At 40.1% G+C, this 27927-nt stretch overlaps 1 protein-coding gene across 3 annotated transcripts in view; it reads right to left on the bottom strand.

Annotated features, from left to right (window-relative positions):
* The window catches only part of polrmt (polymerase (RNA) mitochondrial (DNA directed)), a 114700-nt gene that overhangs the window by 71137 nt on the left and 15636 nt on the right, over positions 1 to 27927 (bottom strand). For all 3 annotated transcript variants that reach the window (XM_043721280.1, XM_043721278.1, XM_043721279.1), the window contains one exon: positions 26160 to 26293. In XM_043721280.1, coding sequence (XP_043577215.1) covers positions 26160 to 26293 — 134 coding nt within the window. The remainder of the gene's footprint in view (positions 1 to 26159; positions 26294 to 27927) is intronic.

The raw sequence follows: 27927 nt of genomic DNA, 5'->3' as shown, positions 1-27927 counted from the left end.
TACAAAGATTGTGGCATGACCACTAACAGAGAGTGAGGGCATCTATGCTTAATTTACACTGAGGGTACATTGGAGATACTCCCTTTTTAAATTTTGCAAGATGATCTTTAGCCAAATGAACCCTGTGAAGAACATTCAACTACATGGCATGCGTCCTGTTACAGATTGAGACCTTTCTCATGTTCTCACAAGTGTCCTCCCATGTCTCGGAGGAATTCTCAACTCCCAACTCTTTCGCCCAGACCTCACATAGTCACTCAATATTATCCGAGGAACTCCCACAGGAGGCAGTAGGCAGAACTAACCAAGAGAGTGCTCTAGGCAAGAAGCACCCTCTTCTCTGTATTCGATCTGCAGGGGTTGGTCAACAGCATAGTTCTTTTTTGAAGAAAGTCCCTAACCTGGAAAAATGAAAAATGCCTCTGCTAGACAATCCATACTTGCGGCTCATTCGGTCGAAGTACATCATAATCTCACCCTCAAATAAGTCACCCAGACAAGAGACTCCCCTAGTTGCCCAAAGTTTAAATCCCGGCATTCAACTATTGGGGTGAGAAAAGAGGTTTTAGATAAATTGCCCTCACTCTGCCACATTGCCCTCCATGCTTTGATGGTATTAATAATTGGATGCCGACAGTATTCTGTAACTGTCCTCATCTTATCCATTAACAGCAGACTACTAAGAGGGCACTTTGCCTGGGAGGCCTCGATATCAAACCATATTGGCGTCGGATGCTCACAAGCCCAGTCACTTACAAAAGACAGAAGGGAGCTTTGTTGGTATCTCTTAATATCCAGGAAGTATACTCCTCCCAGCCCTTGGGGTAATTGCAATTTGGCAAGTTTAATGAAGGGCCCCTGTGATGCCAAATAAAAGAACTAAACCAGCCAGTAGGTCTCCACAATGTTTGCCTGTGAAACATCAGAGGGAGCATTCGCATGGAATATAGCAAATGAGGAAGGATATTAAATTTAATAAGGGCTACTCAACCTAGCCAGGATATTGGGTGACCTCCCATCTTTGAAGATCTTGTTTATTCTTGTCAAGCAAGTGAACAAAATTAGCCTAAATAACTGATCAAAGTTGGGAGTAACAAAAATAATGAAGTAAAGAAAACCCCTGCAACTATTTAAAAGGAATTTGTGATTTACCTTCAATGTCAGGTATTCCCCTAAGACCCTCCCATGGGCATAGTCTCCGACTTTGCAAAATTTATCTTATATTCCGAAAAAGAATCAAATAAATTTATACATTTTATTAAATGGGGTACAGAAATTGCCGGGTCTGATAAGAAGAGAACGTCATCTGCATATAATGTGATCTTATATGTCCTTGATCCCACATTTGGGGCAGCTATGTTAGGGTCCTTACGGACTGAGTCGCTGGCAGAAGCACAATCACCAATGTAAAGAGTAGAGGTGAGAGGCAACAACCTTGCAGATTGCCCCTACTGATACTGAAATTACTGGATCTTACATCTTTGCTGAGAGCCACAGCCATTAGGATCACTAAACAGGACCTCCACCCATCCAACAAAGACCGCACCTAGACCAAACGTTTCAAAGATATGGCCACTCCATCCGATCAAATATCTTCTCTGCATCTAAAGAGATCATTAATCCCTGAACTGATCAATGTTGACATACTTGGACCATATTCAGCCATCTTCTAATATTGTTGGAGGATCTGCGGCCTTTTATAAAACCCGTCTGGTCCTCCTTAACAACAGAGGGCAACACTCTCTCTAATCTTAACACAAAAGTCTTGTTCAAATTTTGAAGTCCAAATTTAGTAGCGAGATAAGCCTATACAAAGTGCAGTCCTCCAGGATTTTCCTTTCTTGAGGATGAGACAGACATTAGCATCTCTCAGGGATGGCAGGAGGCAGTCATAACTGTACGAATAGCTGTACATGGCCAGCGTAGGCCTGGACAATATATTTATAAATTCTTTGTAGAATTCACTAGGGAGATCATCAGGGCTGGGTGCCATTCCACTCTGGAGCTGTTTTACTGCCTCCTGTATCTCTTGCCCTGTTAAGGGGACATTAAGAAGAGACGCCTGTTCCGAAGTCACACCTGGAAGGTCCAGGTTCTTAAAAAAAAGATGATTTCATCTTAGCCAACCTATCCTCACAGCGTTCCAACTGGTATAGTTCGGTGTAAAATCTCCAAAATGCAGCATTGATCTTTTTAGAGTCACAAGTAGGAATTCCAGAGCCTTCTCTGATTACTGTAGAAGATTGGGGACTGTTCTTTTTCCTGGCCAGATATTTGCCCGGCCTATCACTATGCTCAAACAGCCTTTGTTTCACAAAAGAGAGTTCTCTCTTCGCTATCTGTGTGAGCATAGAATTCAAAGCAACCCGGAGAGCTTTGACTCGCTGTAGTTTAGTCACCGATGGCCTACCAAAATATGTCATCTCAGCTGCCTTCAACCGTGCCTTGAGCACACACCGCTGCTCTCTCAAGTAAGAGATAATTATCCCCCTAGCCTTGGCCTTAGCAGTCTCCCAAAGTACAGACGGGTTGCTAACTGTACCCAATTAATGGCCAAGTACTGAATAAACTTACTGTCCTTGAGAATAAAAGGATCCATTTGCCAATGCCGTGAATCTGTCCCTCTGCCCGTAATCTTGACCTCCAAATATACTGCTGCATGATCGGAAATCACAATATCTCCAACTGTACAGGACATCACTGAATCCAGAAAAACCGAGGGGGCTAAAAACAAAGGTCAATCCCAGTATACATTAGTGCAGATTAGAAAAAAAAAGTCAAGTCTGTACCCGTGCGATGGAGACAGCTCCAAACATCCATCAGTCCCAATTCCACGCATAGGTCAACCAGTTGTTTAGATTGCGGAGAGATGTTTAGGAGGCCTTTGAGCATTCTATCCACTTTGGGGTCCATGAGGTAGTTAAAATCTCCCCCATGACAGAATGCCGCGTTTCAAGGGCAATAAAATTGGAGAATGCATCGGTCAGGAATTTAAGGGCATGTGCCTGGGTGACAGTAGACATTTAGAATGCCATACTCTTCACCATGTATTAAGGCTTTAAGAATTATGAACTGCCCATACTCATCTTTAATGTGAATTAATAACTTAAATGAGAGATTATTCCAAACAAGCACAGCCACTCCCCTGCTCTTAGTGTTAAAGGACGAAAAGAACACCTGATCAAACTCACCCTGCTGTAACTTTAGATGTCCCTTATCGTCAAGGTGTGTTTCCTGCTATAGGACAACATCAACCCTCTCCCTCCTGAGACTTGAGAATACTTTTTTTCTCTTGAACGGCGAGTGACTCCCTTTAATTCCATGGTGCATTCCATTCAAAAAGACAATTAGTCATATCCCCCGAAACAACCTTGAATCCCAGAGAGGAAGACCCTACATACAATGCACCAAATAAATAGACTCCTAGAGCCTAGAAAGTACACATACTAAAACTACATTAACTAAAATCAAAAACTACATCTACTAAAAACCAACAAACTAAACAGAATACAAAATAGAAAAAAACACCTGATGGAGGACTCTATCCCCATCCACAGGGGATGCTTACAATACCCACAAAGAACATAACAGTGTAGTACAGGTCCTTCGGCCCTCAATGTTATGCTGATCTGTGGAACCAATCTGAAGCCTATCTATCCTACGCTATTCCATTTTCATCCATATGTTTATCCAAGGACAAGTTAAATGCCCTTAAAGTTGGTGAGTCTACTACTGTCGCAGGCAGTGCATTCCATGCCCCGACTACTCGGAGTAAAGAAACTACCTCTGACATCTGTCCTATATCTATTACCCCTCAAATTAAAGCTATGTCCCCTCCTGCTAGCCATTACCAAGGCTCTCACTATCCATCCTATTTAACTCTCTGATTATCTTATATGTCTCAATTAAGTCACCTCTCAACCTTCTTCTAATGAATACTGCCTCAGGTCCCTCAACCTTTCCTCATAAGACCTTTCCTCCATACCAGGTAACATCTTAGTAAATATCCTCTGAACCTTTCCAATGCTTCCACATCCTTCCTATAATACGGTGAGCAGAACTGCATGCAATATTCCAAGTGCGGCCACACCAGAGTTTTGTACAGCTGGAGCATGACCTCCTGGCCGAAAAACTCATTCCCTCTACCAATAAAAGCTAACACACCATATGCCTTCTTAACAACCCTATCATCTGGGATGGCATCTTTCAGGGGTCTACGTACATGGACACAGAGATATCTCTGCTCATTCACACTACCAAGCATCTTACCTGATTTGGAGATGCCGGTGTTGGACTGGGGTGTTGTGTTATTTTTAAGCATCTTACCATTTGCCTCGTACTCTTTATTCCTGTTGCACCTTCCAAAGGGAATCACCTCACACTTTTCTGCCACTTCTCAGCCCAGTTCTACAGCCTATGTTCCTCTGTAACCTGCAACATCCTTCCGCACTATCCACAACTCCACCGACATTAGTGTCATCCACAAATTTACTAATCCATCCTTCTACGCCCTCATCCAGGTCATTTATAAAAATGACCTACAGCAGTGGCCCCAAAACACATCCTTGCGGTACACCACTAGTAACTGAACTTCACGATGAACATCAACCACCACCCTCTGTCTTCTTTCAGCTAGCCAATTTCTGATCCAAGCTCGGAGCAGCTATGGAGGTGTACTTGGCTGAAGTAAGAAACAGGAAAGGAGAAGTCACCCTGTTGGGAGTTTTCTCTAGGCCTCCGAATAGTTCCAGAGATGTAGAGGAAAGGATAGCAAAAATGATTCTGGATAGAAGCTGGATAAAATCACCCTCAATCCCATGCCTCCATATTTTGTGCAATAGCCTATCATGCAGAACCTTATCAAACGCCTTACTGAAATCCATATACACATCAATGCTTTACCCTCATCCATCTGTTTGGTCACCATCTCAACGAACTCAGTAAGATTTGTGAGGCACGACTTCAAGTCCCCCATAACAACTACCCTGTTACTTTTGCTGTTATCCAGAATCATCTTTACTATCCTTTCTCCTACATCTCTGGAACTATTCGGAGGCCTGAAGAAAACTCCCGTCAGGGTGACCTCTCCTTTCCTGTTTCTTATTTCAGCCAAATACACCTCCATAGCTTCTTCTAGCTTGAGTCACACCCCAAACTCTGGCAAAGGATAAAAAAATGTATTATGAACAATTAAATTGAAAGTGGGCATTCCACCCATCCCCAACCATGCACTGACCTCAATTCACACTGGAAAAAATTCAACAACACTTTCTATAATAAAAGAGAAGTACACAAGTAAATAAAGGGAAAGAAAATAAAAAAAAAACATTATTGTTTATGACATATAGGCCATCTGGTCTATTTTCAAGCATCCAGAACACTTGTTGCTTTTTCCGATAAATCAAACAAATGCAGAGACCCTCATTGTTTAAACGGAGCACCGCCGGGTACTTTACAGTGTACTGAATATCAAGATCCCTCAATCTCTTCAAAGAACTTCCTATTGTGGATCACGACCACAGAAAAGTCCTGGAAAAAAAAATCTTGGATCCTTTGTAGATCAGGGCCAGTGGATCCTTCTCTAGCGATGTGGAAGCTTCTATTACCTTCTGTTTGTCTCCAAAATACTGGAATCACACTAGGACTGGGTAGGGGTGCTGGTCCGAACCAGGCCTGTGCACTGCAGCCCAGTGAGATCTATCAATCTGCACCTGGCCTGCCTCGGCCTACCAACCAAGAAACTGTGGCAGCAAGTCTTCACAAGAAACTAGCTGGTTGCTCGCCTTCCTCTCCCTCCGGCAGCCTGATAACCTGGATGTTCTTTCTTCATCCTCTATTTCCGAGGTTGTCAATTTGCTCCACTAAGGCCCATACCTCCTCAAGGGCCTGGACCCGCCCCACTGAGGACTCCACTACGGTCTCCAACATCGCTGTCTGTTTCTTGACCTCCTCCACTTGCTTCCCAAGTCCTTCCAGGTCCTGCTTGTGCTTCTGTAGCATGGCCGAGTTCGGTTCTAGCCTGGTGCGATTTTCTTCGATCAACACTTCAATTTTCTCCCAGAGCTTCAGGAACTTGTTGACTAGGTGAGTCGATCAGGGTTTCAGAGGAGGTCGCAGCTGAGGTTGCAGGTATGTCTGATGCTGCAGGAGAATATCTAACAGCGGGGTGGGAAATCACCACTTTGCCTGAGTTGTGGTGCAGAGCTCAGCAAGGCAGACTTGTTAGATCGCCGCCATTTTGGATCCCCAAAACACACCCCTTAAAGTCATGGCATCATTACAAACATCAATAAACTCTTTGACACTGGACATGAAACTCAGGTATTGCATGATTTATTTAGTTGAAAAGTGTGGCACTGGAAAAGCACAGCAGTTCAGGCAGCATCCGAGGAGTGGGAGAGTTGACGTTTCAGGCATAAGCCCTTCATCAGGAATGGGGTGGGGTGAGGTGGGGTGGAGGGGAGGTGACAGGAGAAGGTGGGAAGGATAGGTGGCACCACCCTCCTGAATGGTCCTACCTCTCCATCTTCCTTCCCACCTATCTGCTCCACCCTCCCCTCTGACCTATCACTATCATTTCCCACTTGCATCTACCTATCACCTTCCAAGCTACCTTCCCCTACCCTCCTATTTGTCTCTTAGCCCCATTCCCAGCCTCCACATTCCTGATGAAGGGCTTATGCCCAAAACTTTGACTCTCCTACTCCTTGGATGTTGCCTGACCTGCTGCGCTTTTCCAGCACCACACTTTTTGACTCTGATCTCCAGCATCTGTAGTCCTCACTTTCCCTCTGATTTATTTAGTTGTTGTACACCAGTTACCACAGTTCTGCTACATTAGCGTCATTGTTCATAGAATCACAGAATCCCCAGTGTGGAAGCAAGCCATTCGGCCCGAGTCCACACTGACCCACCCAACAGCATCCCACCCAAACCTACCCCCTACCCTATTCTTGTAATCCTGCATTTCTCATGGCTAATCAACCTAGCCAGAAGATCCCTAGACACTATGGGCAATTTAGCATGGCCAAGCCGCCTAATCTGGGAGGAAACCAGTGCACCTGGAAGAAATCCACACAGACATGGGGAGAATGCCTAAACTCCACACGGGACAGTTGCCCAAGTCTGGAATTAAACCCAGGACCCTGGTGCTGTGAGGCAGCAGTGATAACCACTGAGCTACTATGCTATCTCTTCAAAAGCCATCAATTTTACACAAAGTAAATATAAAAGGCACTACCTACGTTAAGAAATATATTTTACGTTGCTCTCATCAGTTAAGATATCCTCAACCAATAGCATTCCTATGCTCATTTTTAGAGTAATATAATATTGAATTGAGTATAGAAGCAAAGAGGTTCTTCTGCAGCTGTACAGAGCCCTGGTGAGACTGCACCTGGAATATTGTGTGCAGTTTTGGTCTCCAAATTTGAGGAAAGACATTCTGGCTATTGAAGGAGTGCAGCGTAGGTTCACGAGGTCAATTCCAGGAATGGTGGGACTATCTTACATTGAAAGATTGGAGCGTCTGGGCTTGTATACACTTGAGTTTAGAAGGCTGAGAGGGGATCTGATTGAGACGTATAACATTATTAAAGGATTGGACACTCTGGAGGCAGAAAGCATGTTTCCGCTGATGGATGAGTCCCGAACCAGAGGACACAGTTTAAAAATAAGGGGTAGGCCATTTAGAACAGAGTTGAGGAGAAACTTCCTCACCCAGAGAGTGGTGAGTGTGTGGAATGCTCTGCCCCAGAAGGCAGTGGAGTCCAAGTCTCTGGATACTTTCAAGAAAGAGTTGGATAGAGCTCTTAAGGATAGTGGAATCAAGGGTTATGGGGATAAGGCAGGAACAGGATACTGATTGAGGATGATCAGCCATGATCATAATGAATGGTGGTGCTGGCTCAAAGGACAGAATGGCCTACTCCTGCACTTATTGTCTATTGTCCATAATGGAACAAAACATTTCAGTGGACACAGTAGCTGCTCCCTCACTTCAGTACTGACTAAACCCATTAAAATAGACGCAGTAGTTATGGTCTGTTGCCTTTTCTTGAAAGTAGAAACATAACAAATTTGTTGGGAAACAGATAGAATTCTGTTTTAATTGACTGACTTAAAAAATATTTCCCTTCTGCCAGATTATTTGTTCACTCAATAGGAAACATATTGCAACTGTTCCCAAGTAACTTCCTAAATACAAGTTACAGTGCAATCATGATACTAGACACAAATACTTTAATTCCACATATTCTACTCTGCCCTGTTTATTAGGAAATTACTTATTTCGATTTATTTTCTTGACACTATCTTGCAACTTTCTGGTGAAGATGCTAGGACTTGCTAGTGGAGAGTTCTGTGATTAACTTTTGGTTCTCTCACCACCTGCCACAAGCCCAGTTGTATCAACATTGACTGGCTCAGTCAACACTGGTGTAAGACATGCTTGAAAGTAGACACTGCAGACTCTAACCCAGAGTACATTTCAAACCTTCACAAACAGAAATGTTTTGTCAAATGGTATAACAGTAGAGAAAATATGATACTTGCTAACCAGCAGGTTTTCTTTCCATTCTTTATCTGAAGCCATGAAGTTTCTCAACTAATCCTAACGGAACGCTATCTTGTCCGACACATCCTTTTTAGCAGGTACCATGAATTCCAGTCAGTAAAGGAACTTCTGAACTACACTTCCACTGCCTTAGTCAAAATATGCCAAGCACCACTTTACTGTGCTTGTTATCACGCTGGTAAAAATCATCTAAGGAAACACTGAAACATTGCCCCCACACTTTAGCACTAATGCACAAAGTAAGTTTAATGAAATTAATTCTGCAGCAAGATGTATGGATTTAAACTTTTAAGTATCAACACATAATCTTTGAATTGCACAACATACTCAATTTTGCACTCATGAGTAATTATTAGGAAATTAAAACAATTTCTGTTTCACAATTTACATAATACCCATTATCAAAGAAATTTAAACAATCAGTTAATTTTCTGAGTCAGTGACCAGCATGTTCCTCACAAACATCCAATTGTTGTTGCTATGTATGCATTCTATTTGTTGTGCAGGAGCAGCCACAGATGGTTAAATCTAAAATTTGGCTGAACATTTCACAATTATATAAAAGGCCATGGATGTGTTCAAAATTAGTAACAGATCTAAATTCTAATCTGTTACCTTATCAGAACAAAAACCACAGCATCCATTCTATTAAGCTTGATTCACCTTCATGTGCAATCAATTCCATTGTCAAGTTTTGATGAATAACACTCCTTAAAATATTTTACTCCATTAAAGGGGCAACATAAATGCAGGTTGTCAAAGTTGAAATTAGCCTTTTGAGAGAGTTGAACAATGTTTGCCATCCAGCTGGTATACCAATATGCTGTGCCAATGAGTCAGAGCACAAAGGTGTCAAGGCTCTAGGGGGTACAGTAAACTGATGACAGTTGTGATGAAGCCTTTGGATCAAGTTCAAGATGAATTTAGCTTTAAAGCTATCATTTGATTTTAAAATTGTGGCTCAGGGGCTAATAATGATGACATTTTATGCAATTAAAGCCTGCCATAAAATCAATCTACTTTAAATAATAACATTTCAAAAATATAAATTTCTATCCATCTGATCGGCAAGTTATAATCGTGAGTTATCTTTGAACTAGAAATAAGGAAATAGAATGATAAAGGAATTAACTCTTCAGGATATACTGTGCATGAGTTTTAATTGTTGGTGGCGTGTTGAAATTCAACAGCAACAGTCCATCATAATGTGTTGGAAAAAATGTTGTGCTCAGCTACAGATTAGATATCTGCATTATTTAAAAAGATCCAAGCATCAAGAGTGCAACCCTTCATCTGTTCTGCACTCTTCAACTCAGCTAATGCATTCACAATTGCTTATGTTGCAAATCAACCCACAAAGAAATCATGGTACCCAATATTTCTAACTGTCAGATTTGAAACACCTCTAGAAAACTAAGTAGGATCAATATCTCATGGGCTACCCATAATGGGACATTGTCACATTAATGACATAGTATGAATCTAAAATAACAGAAGCGGGCCATTTGCCTTTGGATCTATATAGTTATTCAGAGATCATAGCTGATCTGAGACATAATTCAATACACCTTGCTTGAAGGTTCCACGTGTACCTACCTCAAATCTAAAATTTCCAATCGTGCTAGTATCATTTGCTGATTGCGAAACAGAATTTCAAACTTCTACCACTCTTCAAACATAGAATTGTTTCTTTATTTCACACCTGAAGAGTCTGACTCTAATACTTAGTCTGTATACCTAGTCTCGAGTCCTCAACTAGGAGTAAAAACATTCTACTTATCCTGAGTTTTCAAATTATTAAGGAAAATGATGAGCAAATTATCCCTTCATCTTCTAAATTCTATGGAATACATCCCTGGTTTGAGAAAGTTCTTCTTGCAATTTAACCCTTTGATTTCAGGTAACTTTCTAGTAAAGCCATCCTGCACTGCCTTCAAGTCTAATAAATGCTTTTAATTGATGAATTACTCAATGCTGTACTGAAGAATGGATCCACTGATGGCATCATTCAGACAGGATCCAATCTGTAATGGAGAAGGATTTCGACAGTTGAAGCTCTTGAGCTACGACGGTCTACTAAAAGGAGGAAATAAAGGTAACAATTGATGTTGACATTTTATAATCACATAATACTGTTTTTTTTATCATGTATTGAAGGTGTGAAATGTACTCTGGGTGTGAGTCTTCAATGGGTATAATGTCACAAATTCCAAATTCAATTCCTAGTGTTCACTGGACTTGCAAGTCAGTACAGAAACTTCAGCTGAGTTTCAAACTCCTAGGCTGGAGTGCAACAGATCATAAGATCATAAGACACAGGGGCAGAAATTAGGCCATTCGGCCCATTAAGTCCGTTCTGCCATACATTTCTCAACCCTATTCTCCCGCTTTTTCTCCGTAACCCTTGATCCCTGTGACAATCAAGAACCTATCTATATCCATCTTAGATATACTCAATGACCTGGCCTTCACAGTCTTCTGTGGTAGTGAATTTCATAGACCCATCACTCTCTCCTTATCTCTGTTCCATAAGGTCTTCCCTTTACTTGAAGGTTGTGCCCTTGAGTCCTAGTCTCTCCTACCAATGGGAACATCTGCCTAACATCCATTCTGTCCAGGCCATACAGTATTCTGTAAGTTTCAGTTAGATCCCCCCTCATCTTTCTGAACTCTATCAAGTATAGACCAAGAATCCTCAAATGTTTCTAATATGTTAAGCTTTTCATTCCTGGGACCATTCTTGTGTACCTCTTCTGAACCCGCTCCAGGGCCAGTACACCCTGTCTAAGATATGGGGCCCAAAACTTTGCACAATACTCGAAGAGCCCTCAATTATTCTGCAGCTATTCATACTGGGAAGGTATATGTGGGTGGTTAGGATGTGGCTAAATTTAATGCCATTTATAATCAAATTGGCTGCTAATCATGTAATGGTTGTTTTGGTTAATAATTAGACGTCAACCAGGGTTTGCGGTCTTGCACCCCAATGTGATTAAGAGAAACATAACAAAATTCGCACAACAAAGTTCACCTGGTAGGACATTTGCTTAACTTCATGAACGATAATCAAATACCCAACATCAAGAAGCCATTCTACTTCACAGCTACATCAGCACATCTAGCAAAGTGTCTTGAAAAATATAAAATGTAGCAGTGGTTTACATCATATTGAAAATGAACCTCTTCCTTCAAGTTCTAAGTAATGCATTTATCAAACTAAATTTTAGGTGGATCACTCATTTTTAAAAAAGTTCTCCACTTTTCATTTCCTTGAAGGCAATCTTGTGCGTTGGGTCAGCATTCCTAAGCACCAGTTTTATTTCATTCACTCATGGAACATGAGTGTCACTGGCTGGGCCAGCATTTATTGCCCAACTGTTGCTGTCCTTGAAAAGGTGATGGTGAGCTACTCTCTTGATCACTGTAATCTATGTGCTGTCGGCAGACTCACAACGCCACTGGGAGGGAGTTCCAGGATTTTGCAGGAATGGTTATATATTCCCAGGTCAAGATGGTGAGTGACTTGGTGGGAAACCCATACGTGCAGATGTTTCCATGTATCTGCAGCCCTTGTCTCTTGAGATGGTTGTGGTCATTTGAAAAGGTGCTGTCTCAGGATCTTGTGAATTGCTGCAGTGCATCTTGTAGATTGTACAGAATGGTTTGTACTGGATGATGTCAAACTTAACTGTTGATAGAGCTTTACCCATCCAGGCAAATGGGAAGTATTTTATCACATTCTTGACTTATGCTTTGTAGATGGTGAACATACTTTGAGGAGTCAGGACATGGGTTACTTACTGCAGTTTTCCTAGCTTTTAACCCGCTCTTGTAAAGACTGTATTTAGAAAGCTGATTCAGTTCAGTTTCTGGTCAAAAGTAACACCCAGGATTACTACTGATCATGGGGCATTCAGTGATGCTGATGCCATCATTGTCAGGCATTTGGCTGGTGTAAATATTACTTGTCATTGTCAGCCCAAGACTGGATATTGTCTAAGTCTTGCTGCATTAGGACATGGACAGCTTCAGTATCTGAAAGGTCACAAATGTTGCGGAACATCCCCACCTCTGACTTAATGATGAAGGTAATGTCATTAATGAAGCAGTTGAAGATGGTTAGGTCTAGGTCATTACCCTGAAGAACTCCTGCAGTGATGTCCTGAGCTGAGATGATTGATCTCCAACACGACGACCATGTTGCCATGTGCCAGCAGAGCGCTTTTCCTTTGATTTCTATTGACTCCAGTTTTGTTAGAACACATTGATGCCACACTTGATCAAATGTGGCCTTCACATTAATGAACAATCACTCTCACCTCACCTCTGGAATTCAGTTCTTTTGTCCATGTTTGAGTCAAGGCTGTAATAAGGTCAGGAGCTGGGTAGCCCTGGCAAAACCGCAGCTGCCCTTTATTAATTCTAGTTCCAAATTTGGTACTGCAGTTATTTCATTATGTTAACCATTTTAGTGCTTCTAAATTATATAGTTCCAGACCTTATAACATTATCTAATCACCACCATAAGCTTTCATTAATTATTTGTATTGCTTTCTTCAAACTTCACTCCTTGATAGACGTGAAATGAGAATACATTCAAAGTTGTATCTTCAGTTAAATGTTAAACAATGCCCTTCTCCCATTTCTCTTTCACTTACAAATCTCTCTCAATTTCTGCATTCCATTTCATCCCCTCTTTCCCCAATCAGCTCACTTTGCACATTAACCCAGCAATTCCTTTCTCTATTCAAATGTACAACTATGCTCCGCCCTCCTGTTCCAACTCAGAATCTTTCTCTACCTCCTGTTAATTCCATGCTGTTGCTCCGTCAGTATGTTCCTCTCCTAAGTTCCCACAGCACAATCCCGACATAACCCTTTCTTTTTAATATCTATACCTGCTCGATCAAAAGATTTTACTTAAGCCTGACTACATGACAATGCCAAGTGTCAAGTTGTAAGAACACATGAAATAAGAACAGGTATAGATCATACAGCCCCTCCAGCCTGCCCTGTCATTCAAGATGATAAGGCTGATCGTCTACCCGCAACTTGTGCCTGCAAGCCTGATCATTATATCCTTCAATTCCATTATCCAAAAGACCAGCCATGATTACAGATCAACTAAGCATCCACAATCTTCTGAGGTGGAAGATCATAAAGATTTTCAACCCTTTGAGTGAAAAACCTACTCAGCTTAGGCAACATCCTAAAGGCTATTACCCTCGAGTTCTAGACCACCCAGCTACAGGAAGCAGCTTCTCATTATCAACTCTGTCAAACCCTTTCAGAATCTTCTATGCATCAATAAAACACCTCGGATTCAGCTACATTCCTAAATCCAATCTATTTAAATAATCTGTTGAAACTATGACATACAATGTCACTCAAACATCCTGCAAGTAAAACATAATAATCAACCCATACGGAAACAGGTTGCTTTGTTGACACACACTGGAATCATTCAGAATACTTTCAGCTCTTAAAATGGCTCTTTTAGAAAGACAATACTTTAATCATGGGCATTCCAATCAGCAATCAATGTTTATTTAACTATCAAAACGATGACACAATGATCTTTAGTGTTAACTATGCATGCAAGTTTACTAACATTGATCACTAACTCCCCACTGTATCACTATGTACTTAATCTTGAATGTGAAGAATAACCTTCTAGTATCTGAAAATAAAATATTACAATGTTTGAAGAGGCTACTGCTCAATACATACATTCATGATCAATAAGGCACATAATCTGCTGTATGACCTTGAACAAAAAACTCAAAAAGATACTGATTTACTCACCATTCCAAGAAATTAAACCAGATAAAGAATGATTTCTTCTTTGATTGGCTTTAAATTTCATTTTAATCTAACCTATCATTATCGATTTATAAGAATTCTAATAATGCAGCAAACAATAGGTATCTATATTGACATCTCCTTCATGATGTATGAAGTGAAAATTAATATGCAATGGATCAATTATGAAGCTCAGTTTTATATAAAAGCTATCATTGGCTTTCAGCATTGAAGGAGGTGAAAGGTACCAAGATGAAAATAGACTGGTAAGGAAGTCTGGACAAGTCTGGCAGTTATGTCCTTTCGGATCCAGCCAGCTTGATCAGTAGTGCTGCAGTCGAGCCATTCTTGGTGCCCTAGTCTCTTGGTGTTTCCTCCAAATGCTGTTCAACACGGACGAGTACGGATTCATCAGCAGAGAGGGGGTCGTATGTGGTAACCAGCAAGATATTTTCTTTCCCATGTTTAACCTGAAGCCATAAGATTCCATGGAGTCCAGAGCCAATGTTGAGGACTCCCAGGGCAACTCCCTCTCAACTGCATACTACTGCACTGCCACCTCTGCTTAGCCTGTATTGCTGATGGGACAGGACACGTCCAGGAATGTGATGGCGATGTCATTGTCTGCAAGGCGTAATTCCGTGAGAATATGTCAGGCTGTTGCTTGACTAGCCGGTGAGTCAGCTCTCCCAATTTTGCCACTAGTCCCCAGATGTTAGTGAGGAAGAAACAGGGCTGTTTCTGCCATCATCTTTTCCAGTGCGTAGATTAGTGCCAGGTGTTTTGTCCAGTTTCATTTCTTTGAGACTTCACAGCAAATGATACAACTGATGGCATTCTTGATCATTTCTGAGGGTAAATGAGAGTCAACCATATTGCTGTGGGTCTGCATCTACATGTAGGCAAGCCCAGGTGAGGTTGACAGATTTCCTTCCCTGAAGGGCGTAAGTGAAACAGATGGGGTTTTTTTCTGACAGTTGACTATGTTTTCATGATTATCAGTAGATTCTTAATTCCAGATATTTTTAATTGAATTCAAATTCCAACATCTGTCATGGTGGGATTCAAATCCTAGACCCCAGAACATTTGCTGAACTTCAGGATTAATAGACTAGCAATACCATAGGCTATCACCTCACTGAATCAGTCTGATATTCGTTACCTACACTCCCTATGCAGCAAGAAAGCAAAACTGCATACAATATTCTGGGTGTGGGCTCACCAAGACCTTGTACATTGGAACAAGACATCCTTGTTCCTGTACTCAAATCTTCTCATTATAAAAGTAAACATCATTTGCCTTCTTTACCTTTTGCTGCACATGCATGCTTACTGTCAGTTACTGGTGTACAGGTATGCAAGTCTCCTTGCATATTCTTTCTCAATTTATGGGCAATCAGATAATAATCCATCTTCCTGTTTTTACTCCTAAAATGAATAAACTCAAATGTATCCACATTACACTGCAACTGCCATGCTTTTACCCACCACTCAGCTTGCCCAATCACACTGAAGCATCTTTGCATCCTCCTCACAGCTCACAATTCTAAGCAGCTTTATGTCATTTGCAAATTTGGAAATATTGCAATTAAATAGCTTATCCAAGTATTATGGACTAGGCCAGACAACCCAAAACATTCTTAAACAGGCAGCCTAGACCATAACTTTGTAATCTGCTTCAGTAAGTGTAGAGTGAAAATTACCCAGAGTAAGTTAGATTTTTAAAACAGATGAAAATTTATTCACAAAAGTACAGAATGAAACACAAAGAACCCCTATAGAACTCAGATTAAATTATGCTGTTCCAAATATATACAACAGTCCCAATAAGCAAAGTCCCTTTAAAAACTAGTATAAATGGTACACGTGATTTCAGGTTGAAGTTGAAGGACAGAAAGAGAGGTTTCCATACAGCTCACTGTTGAACTGCTCACCAGTTCAAGACTGAACTAAACTACTCAGCTAGAGAGCTGACCACTCCCCTTTCATTATACAGGTCACTTCTAAAACATGATCACTTTGGCCTGAAGTCTCATCTGTTTACATATAAACAAAAAGCCTCTCAAAATCCTTTTCACCTCTGTACCAGACCAGACTGATCGGAACCTGGCCTATTAGCCCTCTAAGAAAAATCAAGGACAGAGTATCCTTTTAGAAAAGAAAGGGACTAGCGTTGTGACACAAATCATAAACACATATTGTGAATTGCTGGTGTCCTAACATCATTTGTTATCACCTGCCTTACCTAAAAAGACAGTTTTATTCCTATTCTTTGTAACCTGTTTGCCAACCAGTTTTCTGTCCATTTCAATACATTATTTCCAATCCTACGTGCTTTAATGTTACACGTGTATTTCTTATCTTAATCAAAAACCTTCTCAAAGACCAAATAAGTCACATGCACTGGATCCCCCTCATCAACTTGTGAAGAATTTCAGTTGATATGTCAAGCATAATTGCCCTTTCATAAATCCATGCTGACTCTGTCCAGTTTACCCATCTTTTCCAAGTACTTAACTATTAAATCTTTTATAATGGACTCTAGCATTTCTCCATGACTGATGTCAGGCTGACTGATCTATAATTCCCGGTTTTCTCTCTGCTTCCCTATTTAAATCAAAGGGTTACATTAGCTACCCTCCAGTCTGTAGGGAGTTGCTCCAGAGTCTATAGAATCTTGGAAGATGACCATTAATGCATCCACTATTTCCAGGGTCGGTTCCTGATGTACTCTGGAATGCATATTATTAGGGTCCAGGGATTTATCAGCCTTAAATCTAATGAATTTGCCTACCACTATTTCCCTGTTCATACAATACATTTCAGCCATCAATAAATTGAATGCCACAGTTCAAGATCTTGTAGTCCTGCTCCTCGATTCCTTTTCGAAAAGTGAACTTTGACCAAAAGTATCTGAAACCTGGTGAAGTGAAGGTAAAATAACTCTGCCTCAAACATATAAAGACAAAAATGAAATCTTAGAAGATGCCTGTCTTGCAGCCGCATCCAGCACCAGTGGTACTTGAGTTTTGAGTTTTCCAACTGAAATGTTATATGGAGTGTAACATGGCGAAAGAAGATTTCAGCTTTTGGAAAGATAAAACAAATTATTATGACAGCTGCATCAATCAAAAGACAACTTTAAAGGTGTGCAGGGACACTGTCCAGGAGAAAGAAGATAGTACAGGTAGTTCTGGGGTAACGTATGTATCGGCAGTGCGATTCGGCTATAATGCTGAAGGGAACAGTATGTTGGAGAGCACTTATCTCCATTGGCAATAGCGTGATTCCAGGGAGGATTGGTTCGTGCACTTCATTCTGTGCATGTGCCAATGTGTACGCTGAAATCTCCACACACCCCGGTATCTGCATAAGGACGATGCAAGTGTCGGTCTTCGTGCCAATCTGTGCATGTGAAGTCTACGTGCACGTGATATCAGCACTGATTCCTCTGTATCATCCTGTGCATGTGCCAATGTCGGCTGCTGATACAGCAGCTTTCAGAAAGAGGTACTGTACAGGGAGCAGCTATCTTAATATTTTTTAATATACTGTTTTAAACTTACTATTGTTAATAAATATGATTTCAACTTTCATTGCATTAGACTTTTGGGTGATTTTTCAGTGATTCAGTGTGATGTTTTTGTTAACTAGTCGGCCCCTAACCCTATTTTTCCCATAAACCCCGTTATTTCTATTAAGCGATTTTCTACTAAGCGAGGTTACACTGGAACACAACTATGGCGTTAGGAGAACTACGTGCACATTTACAAGTATATAGTTTTTTAAAAAATGTTAAGACATAACTCAATCTGCAAAATGCCTCCATTGTAGAGAACAATAAATGTCCAGTGATACAGAACTTGAACTTGCTAAAAGGAGACTAGAAATAGAAGCTTATTATCTTGCACTTATCAGAACCGGGACACTAGAAACAAACTTGAAAAAGAGATACCCTATTGAACAGAATGAGGAAGGTGCTGACTGGTTGAGCCATAATTGACATGAAGATGTAGCAACTAGTCCAACTAATCAGCATCTTTGTCTCATTCTGTTTCGTGGCATCTCTCCTTCTCAAGTTTATTGCTTGTATTCTACTTCTCTCATTCTCTCTTCTTTATAAGAATTTCTTAAAGCCTGGTCCTTGACCAAGCATTTGATTACCTGTCCTAATATCTCAATACATGGTGCAGTCAGATTTTGTTTGACAATGTTAACCCCACCATTTCAGCACTGGGCTGAAAAATTATACTTCACTGGTCTAAAATAGGAAGTCTGTTGAGTCATCTGCAAATTATCAATCTGTACGGTTCTTGCAAGATGTTCAAAAGGACAACACCCAGTTGGCTTTCAACATTACAACTAACTACAAACTAACTAGAGTAAGTCATCTGGTATAATACAAAGTGTGAAACACATTATGCAATAAACTCTTATTTTTATTGTTCAAACCAATCTGCAACATTGTATGCTTGTGTTTCAGTAAAAGACCACCTTGTTAATTTTTTTAAAATCCGAACTATCAAGTCAAATTTCAGACTGGGATCTGTTATGGACTAGGCCAGACCACTCAAAACATTCTTAAGTAGGCAGTCCTAGACCTAACTTTGTAATTTGTTTTGGTAATTGTACAGTAAAAATTACCCAGAGTAAGATAACTAGGTTAACCTCTAGATTTTAAAACAGAGAAAAACTTTATTCACAAAAATTACACAATGAAAAACAAAGAACAGTATAAAGAACCCCTACATAACAGCCTATACAACTAGACTTAATTATGCTTCTCTGAATAATCACATCCCAATAAACAAACTCTCCTTAAAAACAAGTATAAATGCTTACAGGCTGAAGTTGAAGGGCAGAAAAGAGAGTTTCCACACAGCTCCCTGTTGAACTTCCCAGTTCAAGACTGAAATAAAACTGCTCAGCTCAGCTAGCTAGAGGGCTGACCACTCCCCTTGCTTTATACAGATCACTTCTAAAACATGACCACTTTGGCCTGAAGTCTCATCTGTTTACATTTAAACAAAAGGCCTCTCAAAATCCTTTTCATATCTGTACCAAACCAGACTGATCGGAGTTCAGCCCAGTTTATTACCCCTCAAAAATATCAAGGACAGAGTCTGCTTGAGCCAAGGAACAACTTTTAGAAAAAAAGGACTCGCTTTGTGACAGATCTGACTTGTCCAGTATTAACATTAGCTGAGATCATAAGTCAAAATTAAGTACAGCAGAAGGAATACTTTCCATAGCCAATTATATCTGGACTTTGGACAATTATGATAAGCAGAAAGCCCAAATTAATGACAAAATTTCTAATGGAGAAATCTGACTCCAACATAATTTTAAACTATTGACAGTTAAACACATTTCAAAGATTTGACATCAGTGCGGTATGATGCTGCCTGCTGTGCTAGTTTACTAGAGGGATAATACTGCATGGCAACCTATGTCCTCTTGAAACTGGGCTCATCAGTTATTATACAAGTATTAATGCACCTACTGAAATAATCATTTAGTGTGAAAATGATTAGCTAATTCAACAAAACAATTGAAATCCAGCATTTACAATGTATCAGATGTGAACAGATCTTATGCTTTGCATTAAAAAATTCAACGTTAATTCACATAGTTTCCCACTTAGTACAGTCCTAGTTTGCACAATGTTATCATTCAGTGTATGTTCAGCACTATTTTGCGTGGTTTTTACATTATCAGTGCTGAACCATTTGAAATTGCAGGAAATAGAGCACTGAGAGAATACGCAAACACATGATAACTGATAAACTAGTCAAGGCAGACTTTAGGAAAGTGATTCTCAATTTTATTTCAAATGATTCAGTTTCAAGGATATTAATTGATTGTTATGTATTTGGACTATTATTTACATAACAGCATCATCATTAATCTTACAGAATCAATTATTGGCACAATAGGCAAGTGACATTAACAGAATTCCAATTATTGATGCAACATTTTCCTGACTGTTAAAGCAATGAGCAGCTATTTTAAAATGCCAAGGAACAACTCAATTATTGTTATCAGGTCCCGATTATTAATGTCAAATATACTGAACATTTATGCACTAAGAAACTTAACATCATTTTTAAAATTTCATTAATGTGATATTAGCTGGGTCAGCATTTATTACCAGTCCCTCGTCACCCTTGAGAAAGTGGTGCTGTGCTACTTTCCTGATGGCTAGTCCAGTTCAATTTGTGGGCAACAGCAATGTCCAGGATAGTGATAGTGAGTGATTCAGGAATGGTAACGCCATTGAATGCCATGGGGCGATGGTTACCACTTGGCATTTGTGTGGCATGAATGTTACTTGCTACTTGTCAGCCAAAGCGTGGGTATTAACTAGTTCTGGCTCCATTTGGACATGGAATGTTTCAAACCTGAAGGGTTATGAATAATGCAGAACATTGACCTCCAACAACCACGATCAGCTTCTTTTGTGCCAGGTTTGATTCCAAACAGCAATATTCCCTCTTACTCTATTTTTGCTAATACAGGGTACTCCTTGATGATACACTTGGTCAAATGCAGCTTTCATATCAAGAGCAGTCACTTTCATCTCACTTCTCTTTCTTCAGAGGCAATCCCTGGGATGGAGGGTTCCTTTCTCCCAATCTAATGTGGTGGAACCTGAGGAAATTAAATAGTCTAATGCAGTATCAACAAAACCTGCCATAAGTAGAGCAGATGGTCTTTGCTGAGATAGGTGGATGGTACTGCACCCCCCATTCACTGCTGTACTTGTTCTCCATTTGAGTCTGTCAAGTTGGATCCTTTACAAGTACTTTCTTGTCAAATTGGGCAATCTTAAGCTTGAGGTTCCCATGAGTTGATAAGAGTACAATATAGAAATATTGCATTTATCAGGGAGAAATTATAGACATCCTTGAAGCATTTCCTTTCCCCCAGTACCAGTTGTCTTGATACCGAGGGTGTTGGCCTAAGCAAGGATGCTGATATCGGAGCATCTGCACTGCTACTGGATTTGTAGGATTTTGCAGAATCATCACAAATGATATTTCTCAAGGCTGCACATTGTCCATGTCAGACACATACAGGAGGACTGACAACACTATTGCCCCTGCAAACACTGTTCCTCAGATGGCTAAAGACTGCACCAGCACACTCGAAGCAACACCGATTTTCTTCATTTATGTTCTCACTGTGGAGGGTCCCAAGAGGTGGGAAGTGATCCACATTGTCTAGTGGCTTACCATAGACCTCAAAACTACAGCCTAATGATAGAGGTTGGGGTGGACTTGCTTCCGGACTGAGGACAATGCAAGTTCCCTGCTTATCCTGGAGTCGGTAGCTCCACATTAGATATGGAAGTGGAGTGTTGCATCAGAGAAGATTAAAACGAATCTTGGTATGATGAGGCAGTCTTGCTCGACCCTAACTTGCACACACAATGGTTCTTCGGTGAATCTATTGGTGAGGATCACAGCTTGCAAGACCGCATTATGCAGGTGGAGTATGGTAATGAATTTCTTCTGGCAACTAAATTTGAGAAGCATGCGCCAGAGTCTGTCCTGAGAGAATCAAATGTCTCTGAGACATGTTGTTGCTGCTCTCTGCGCTTTTCCTGTATTTATTATCTTTGAAGATTATGTCTGTCGATGGATGGAATCTGCTCTACGACTCAGGGAGAAACTCTTCAGCCAGTTAAGGGAAGCAACTGAGGAAAATGTTTGCAATGATCTTACCTCTGGCAGACAGCGTAGACACCCCTCTGCAGTTAACATTATTAGTCTCATCCTCTTTTTTGAAGATATTCATGATTATCTAATCTCAAAGATCAGTAGCATGCTGTCCTCCCTCCAGATAGGGGAGATGAGCTTGTGCATATGAGCCAAGAGTGACCCTCCATCATAATTTAGTATCTTGGCAGACAACTTCCTGTGCCAGCAGCCTTGTTGATTGTCAGCTGTTCAATGGCCCTTTCAACCCAAAGTCAGACTGGGATGTTATTGTACTATTGTAACAGTTAAAGTTAATGGGGTTCTGATATGAATGTAATGGGAACGAGACATTAGCGTAATATGACTCAGCATTGATGTAAAAGGATCTTTATCATTGATGCAACAGAATTAAAATTATTAATGCATTTTGATCCTGATTATTGACACAAGACAATCCTCTTTATTGAAGAAATACACCTTATACATTAAACCTCAATTCTTTTGCAGCAATTATGAGGTCTGAGAGAGCAGATCATTAGGCTCTGCTCACCAACAAAAAAGTGAGAATTTAAAGTGTCGCCCAGTGTCAGAAATCAGCTGGAGCTCCACGTAACCATTGTTGGCTGAGAGCTTGTGACCACAAAATTTCATCTTGCATCTCTACTGCGAGTTGCGACCCATGGTTGATGAAACTTTGCTTTAGAGGGATCGTCTATAAGCATTAGTTAAAAACAGGACAATTATTACACCTGGTACTACAACACTTACTCATTGTTCATCTGTGTAAAGATCACAGGAGCCATCTAGTGGATGAAATAAGTATTTTGTACCTTACAAGACGCTTAAACAATCCAGGTCTTTTTCAAGATATAATCTTAGTTACAGCACACCATAAACTTTTGATATAAATTCTGCGTCTTACGATCATATACTCCATAACCACCTGAAGGAGAAGCGCTCTGAAAGCTATTGCTTCCAAATAAACCTGTTGGACTATAACCTGATGTTGTATGATTTTTAAACTTTGTATCTATTTCCACATCAGCTGCAATCAGCAGCCACAGTTACCTTCCAATTGTACTATGGTATCGATGAAGCCAATGGCATTACAGTGTAAATATGGAAACAGAGCCTCACTCAAGTTGCAGCAAGGAGAGATTCTTACAACACTTTCAAGAAATACCATTCTGGAGCAGATCATTTTCTGAACCCAGATTACTATTACAATTTTAGCATCACTTTGCATTGCTATTGCAACTCTTACATAAATTCAAACTGTTCCACATTTAAATGTACAATGTTTCACAACTTGGTAGATTAGGGATAATTTTATTAAAAGTGTTGTAAATCAGTTTAACAATTTACATCACTTTTAGTAAAATTATCCTTGAAAGTACAAGCCTCTCTTTGTTATAACTTGAGAGAGACAGCCAGACGTGAGCCTTTCCAGCAATTTGTTTTTCTGCCGGAGATTCAGCAGCTTGTTGTATTTACATTGTAAAAAATCAAAGGAAAACGACATTTTTTCCTCATCATTTTCTGAAACCATATAAAGAGTGTGACAAGCAGCATTATCCAGTGAGAGCCAGTGGCAGGAAGTAAAGTGGCTCAATGAGCAGATGAAGCAGCTAAGGAACTGGGACTGTGTAGACATAGAAGACTGAACCAGTTCCTCAACAAAGGTTAGTGGAGGCTGTGTAGGAATTTGAAATTAAGGCAAGAACTCTGAAGTTAACTCACTGCAGTGTGAAGTCAGTGAGATTTGGGAGAGTGGAAGGGTGATCAGCATACCAGACTTTGTTGCAGATAAGAACATGAATATGAAGAGAAATAAGCCGTAATTGGTGAGCTGCTGAGCTGATGGTAGCACTGAGAAGAGTAATAGAGAAGCAATAGATTCAAGCTTCTATAATCGTCGACAGAAAAACAGGATAAATTATATTATTGCAAAGGTAAAAGGAAATAATCTTGTTAATGGGGTGGATGCAAGACCCCAGCTCAGCATGCAAGGAGTACAATGAAATTCCATATCTTCCATTTCATCTCAGATGCCAGTTGGGGAGGTTGCTAAAGTAAAGATGCTGCAGGAGCCCAGAAGGACTGTTATCATAAAATTTAGCTTCTCCACCCGCATGTCAATAAAGCAATCACAGAGTGCACCAGCCTTTGAATTAATGGAGAATAAAGAAACACAAGGTGTTATTGGCATGATTTCTACTCTGTTCTGTACAATTTGCAACTTCACAGCTACTGAAATAGTCCATACCTTTATGAAGAAAGACACAGTCAACATTCAAACTTGGGACTGATAGGTGGCTTGTAATTCAAGCTGCACAAGTGACTGGCAATGACTATCTGCAATAAACAGTAACCTAAGCATGTCCCTTAGACATTGTACAGCATTACCATCACTAAATTCCCTGCTATCACCATCCTGCTGTTACCACTGAGAAGAAACATAACTGCAGCAGTCACATAAATACTGTGGCTACAAGAGTAGGTCAGACAGTGGGAATTCTGCAGTGAATAACTCTCCTCCCTACTCCCCAAAGCCTGTCCACCATCTTTCAGTCAGCATTGTAAAGGAATACGCTCCAATGACCAAGAGGGATGCAACTCCAACAACACTTGAAAGCTCAACAGTATCGAGGACACCACAGTCCATCTTGATCAGCACACTTTAAATATTCACACTATTCCCCATCACTAGTACAGAATGGCAGCTTTGTACACCTGCACTGCAGCAACTCATCAAGACTCCTTTTATAGTACCTACCAAACCTAAGACTTCCACCAGCTAGAATAAGGGCACTAGATACAAAGGAACACCACCAGTTGCATATTCCCCTTCAAGCAATACACCATCTTGACTTGGAACCAAATTCTCATTTTTTTTTCTGCTGCTGAGTCAAAACCCTGTAATGGCATTCCTTGTAGCACTATGAATGTATCAAAACAACAAAGTGTGAGTGATTCAAGAACGCTGGTCATCACCTCAAAGAGAATTAGGGGTAGCATCAAATGTTGGTTTTGCCAAAGATGCACACTTTCTGTGAAGGAATTTTAAAAATCCGGAAACCTTATATTTTCTATCAAGATAGATGTCAAGCGAGACAATGTAATTATGCACATGAAGGCGCCAACTTTAGAGTATGGCGTACGCCAGGAAGTCAATCTGTGAACAAAAAAGTGAACATGCATCACTCACACAGAAAATCCTGGCCGGTTACACAATTGACGGAAAAATACACAGCTCCAAGAAATGCATTAAACTTTCCTGCCAGTACTCAGTGATACATAGTATGCACAGAATTTACATAAACAGATTTCAAGGCTGGTTTCAGGTTGTCATATGCAGATGCCAACATAAACTAACTACCTTGACATATTTACACTCAACTTGCTCTCAAAGTTGATAAATAAACACGCCTAATTATTTTAATATAAAACTTTTTTTTTCTTTTTAATGCTATCAAACAAATTATTCATATGCTTATATTAATGTTTCCTATATTAAGCAGCAGCTAAAATCTCTGTTCAACAAGGAAAGAATTTGATAGGAGTACATTAAGTATTTGCATTGTACTTAAATGTGAGATATTCAATATAATATTACCAAACCAAAAATGTTTTAGCTGGGAAAAAGATGAAACATCAAGGTAGCAACAGCTATGCTTAAATTCCATTCTAATTGCATTCTTCAAGATACACCACACTGCATTTTCAACACAATTTCTAGAAGGAAATTGTCTATCCATGCACTCCGCTCTTGCACAGGTGTTTAAGATTCTTGTGACAAAGTGAAAAAGTAACAAAAATATACCCAAATGAGCTTGTAAATCCAATAATCTATTGTTGTTTTGCTATGTTCAAGTACTGAGAGAAAATCAACCAGGTTATTAAAGGCCTCAATATTTTCAGAGGAACAGATGAATGACACTGGTGTCATCAATTCTGCTGCAGTCAATGTGCATTTTTCATATAGTTATAATTTACTCCAAATGTGCTAATAGATAGAGTTTGACCAATTGATTGCGTCTTTGTGACATTTTTCTCCAATTTTTACCATCACTGCTTACCTCTCAATCACATGGGGGGAGCAGTTTTCCATGCGCCCCATACATTCCAATGCTGCCATATAACATCCCAAATTTGGCTTCAACCCAGCCTCTTCCACCAGACTGAAAAGGTTGCCAATTTGACTTAATGAACCCTGCAAATAAAGCATGAGGTTATTTTTCTAACTGCTAATCTTCAGGGGGAGAAAAAAAGCAGGAATATCGCCAATGTAGGTTAACTAATTGGAAAATAGAGGAAGAGAAGCAAAATGCTAAAAGACAAAATTAGAAAGAAAATAATGAAGTATAACAAAAAGGGCAAAAAATAAGCAGATGCAATTTCCAAGAAAAAAATAGCAGTTTCCTTCAAAATAACAGAAAAAAGTATTAATTCGGAGGAGCTTCCAACTGCTAAAAATAGACTTGGAATGTGGGTTGTTGAGCTGTCGATGGAGCAAATTTCAATTTTCCCTCAGTGATGCTAGAGCTCTTAACCGCCAACCCTAAACTGTGCACTTGCCAAATACTTGATGCATTATAGAAAGCACAATTGATCACAAAAAGATCCTGATTATCCTCTCCTCATCATGAAATGTTGCACAAATGAAATCAAGGAATGTTGGTGTTGCAAAATGGGACAATTTTTCCTTACAACGTCCGGTGTCAGTACAATGAACCCAAAGGTCAGTTATGGCAAAATTCAGTACAATTGTACTGTACTCTGCTCTGACAAGATATCCCAAAAACTTTCTGCAGGGCAGTTCCATTTTAAATATCAGTCATACTGTGGCCTGTTAGTAAAATAATTGATTAATGGCAAACTAAGGGCACTATGTGAAATCTTGAGTACAAGGACCTAGATTTTAGTTAACAAACTGAAATGCCCATTAAAAACTGAAGCAGTCTGGAAAACACTTTATATGACCATAAGATGTAGGAGCAGAAGTGGGCCGTTCAGCTCATTGCTGATCTGATAACCATTAACTCCACTGTCTTTCCTTTTCCCCATAACCCTTGATTCCATACTGATTAGACATCTCTATCTCAGCTCTGACCATACTTAATGACAGAGCCTCAGCTGGTGTCTGCAATATATACAGCTGCAGATTCATTACCATTCCAACGGTCTTAAATGTGCGACTCCTTATTCAGGGATTAATCCCACTGCTCGAGATTCTGCTACAAGAGAAAATAACCATTCCATGTCTACACTGTTAAACACCCAAAGAATCGTGTATGTTTCAATCAGATTACCTCATATTTTTCTAATAACCAACAAATACAGGCCCAACCTACTCAACCTCACTTTGTACGACAGTCCCTCCATATCTGCTAGCAGTCAAGTGAACATTTCCTGGACTGCCTTCAATGTCAGAATATTTTTCCTTAGATAAGCATTCCAGCTGTGGCCTAAATAGTGCCTTATCTAGTTTTAGCAATATCGCCCTACTTTCATACTCCATTCCCTTCGAAATAAGGGACAACATTCAATTAGCCTTCCCTATTAGCTGCTGAACTTGGAAGCTAACTTTATCTGATTCAGGGATGGGGACTCCCAAATCTCTCTCTTCCATAGTTTTCGACAATCTATCTCCATTTAAATAATATTTGGCTTATTCTTCCTGCAAAGTGCATAACTCCACCAGTCACAGGTTGCCATCCTGAAAGTGCCCCCTTTATCCCAACTCTGTCTTCCACTAGTTAGCCAACCCTCTAGACATGCTAATATACTAATTCTAATACATGGGCTTTTATGTTATTAAGTAACCTATTGTGTGCCTACTCAAAC

Source organism: Chiloscyllium plagiosum, chromosome 31 (genome assembly GCF_004010195.1).
Source record: "Chiloscyllium plagiosum isolate BGI_BamShark_2017 chromosome 31, ASM401019v2, whole genome shotgun sequence".
NCBI classification, from domain to species: domain Eukaryota; kingdom Metazoa; phylum Chordata; class Chondrichthyes; order Orectolobiformes; family Hemiscylliidae; genus Chiloscyllium; species Chiloscyllium plagiosum.
Note: the sequence above shows the minus strand (reverse complement) of the source record. Positions and strands in the feature narration are given on the sequence as shown.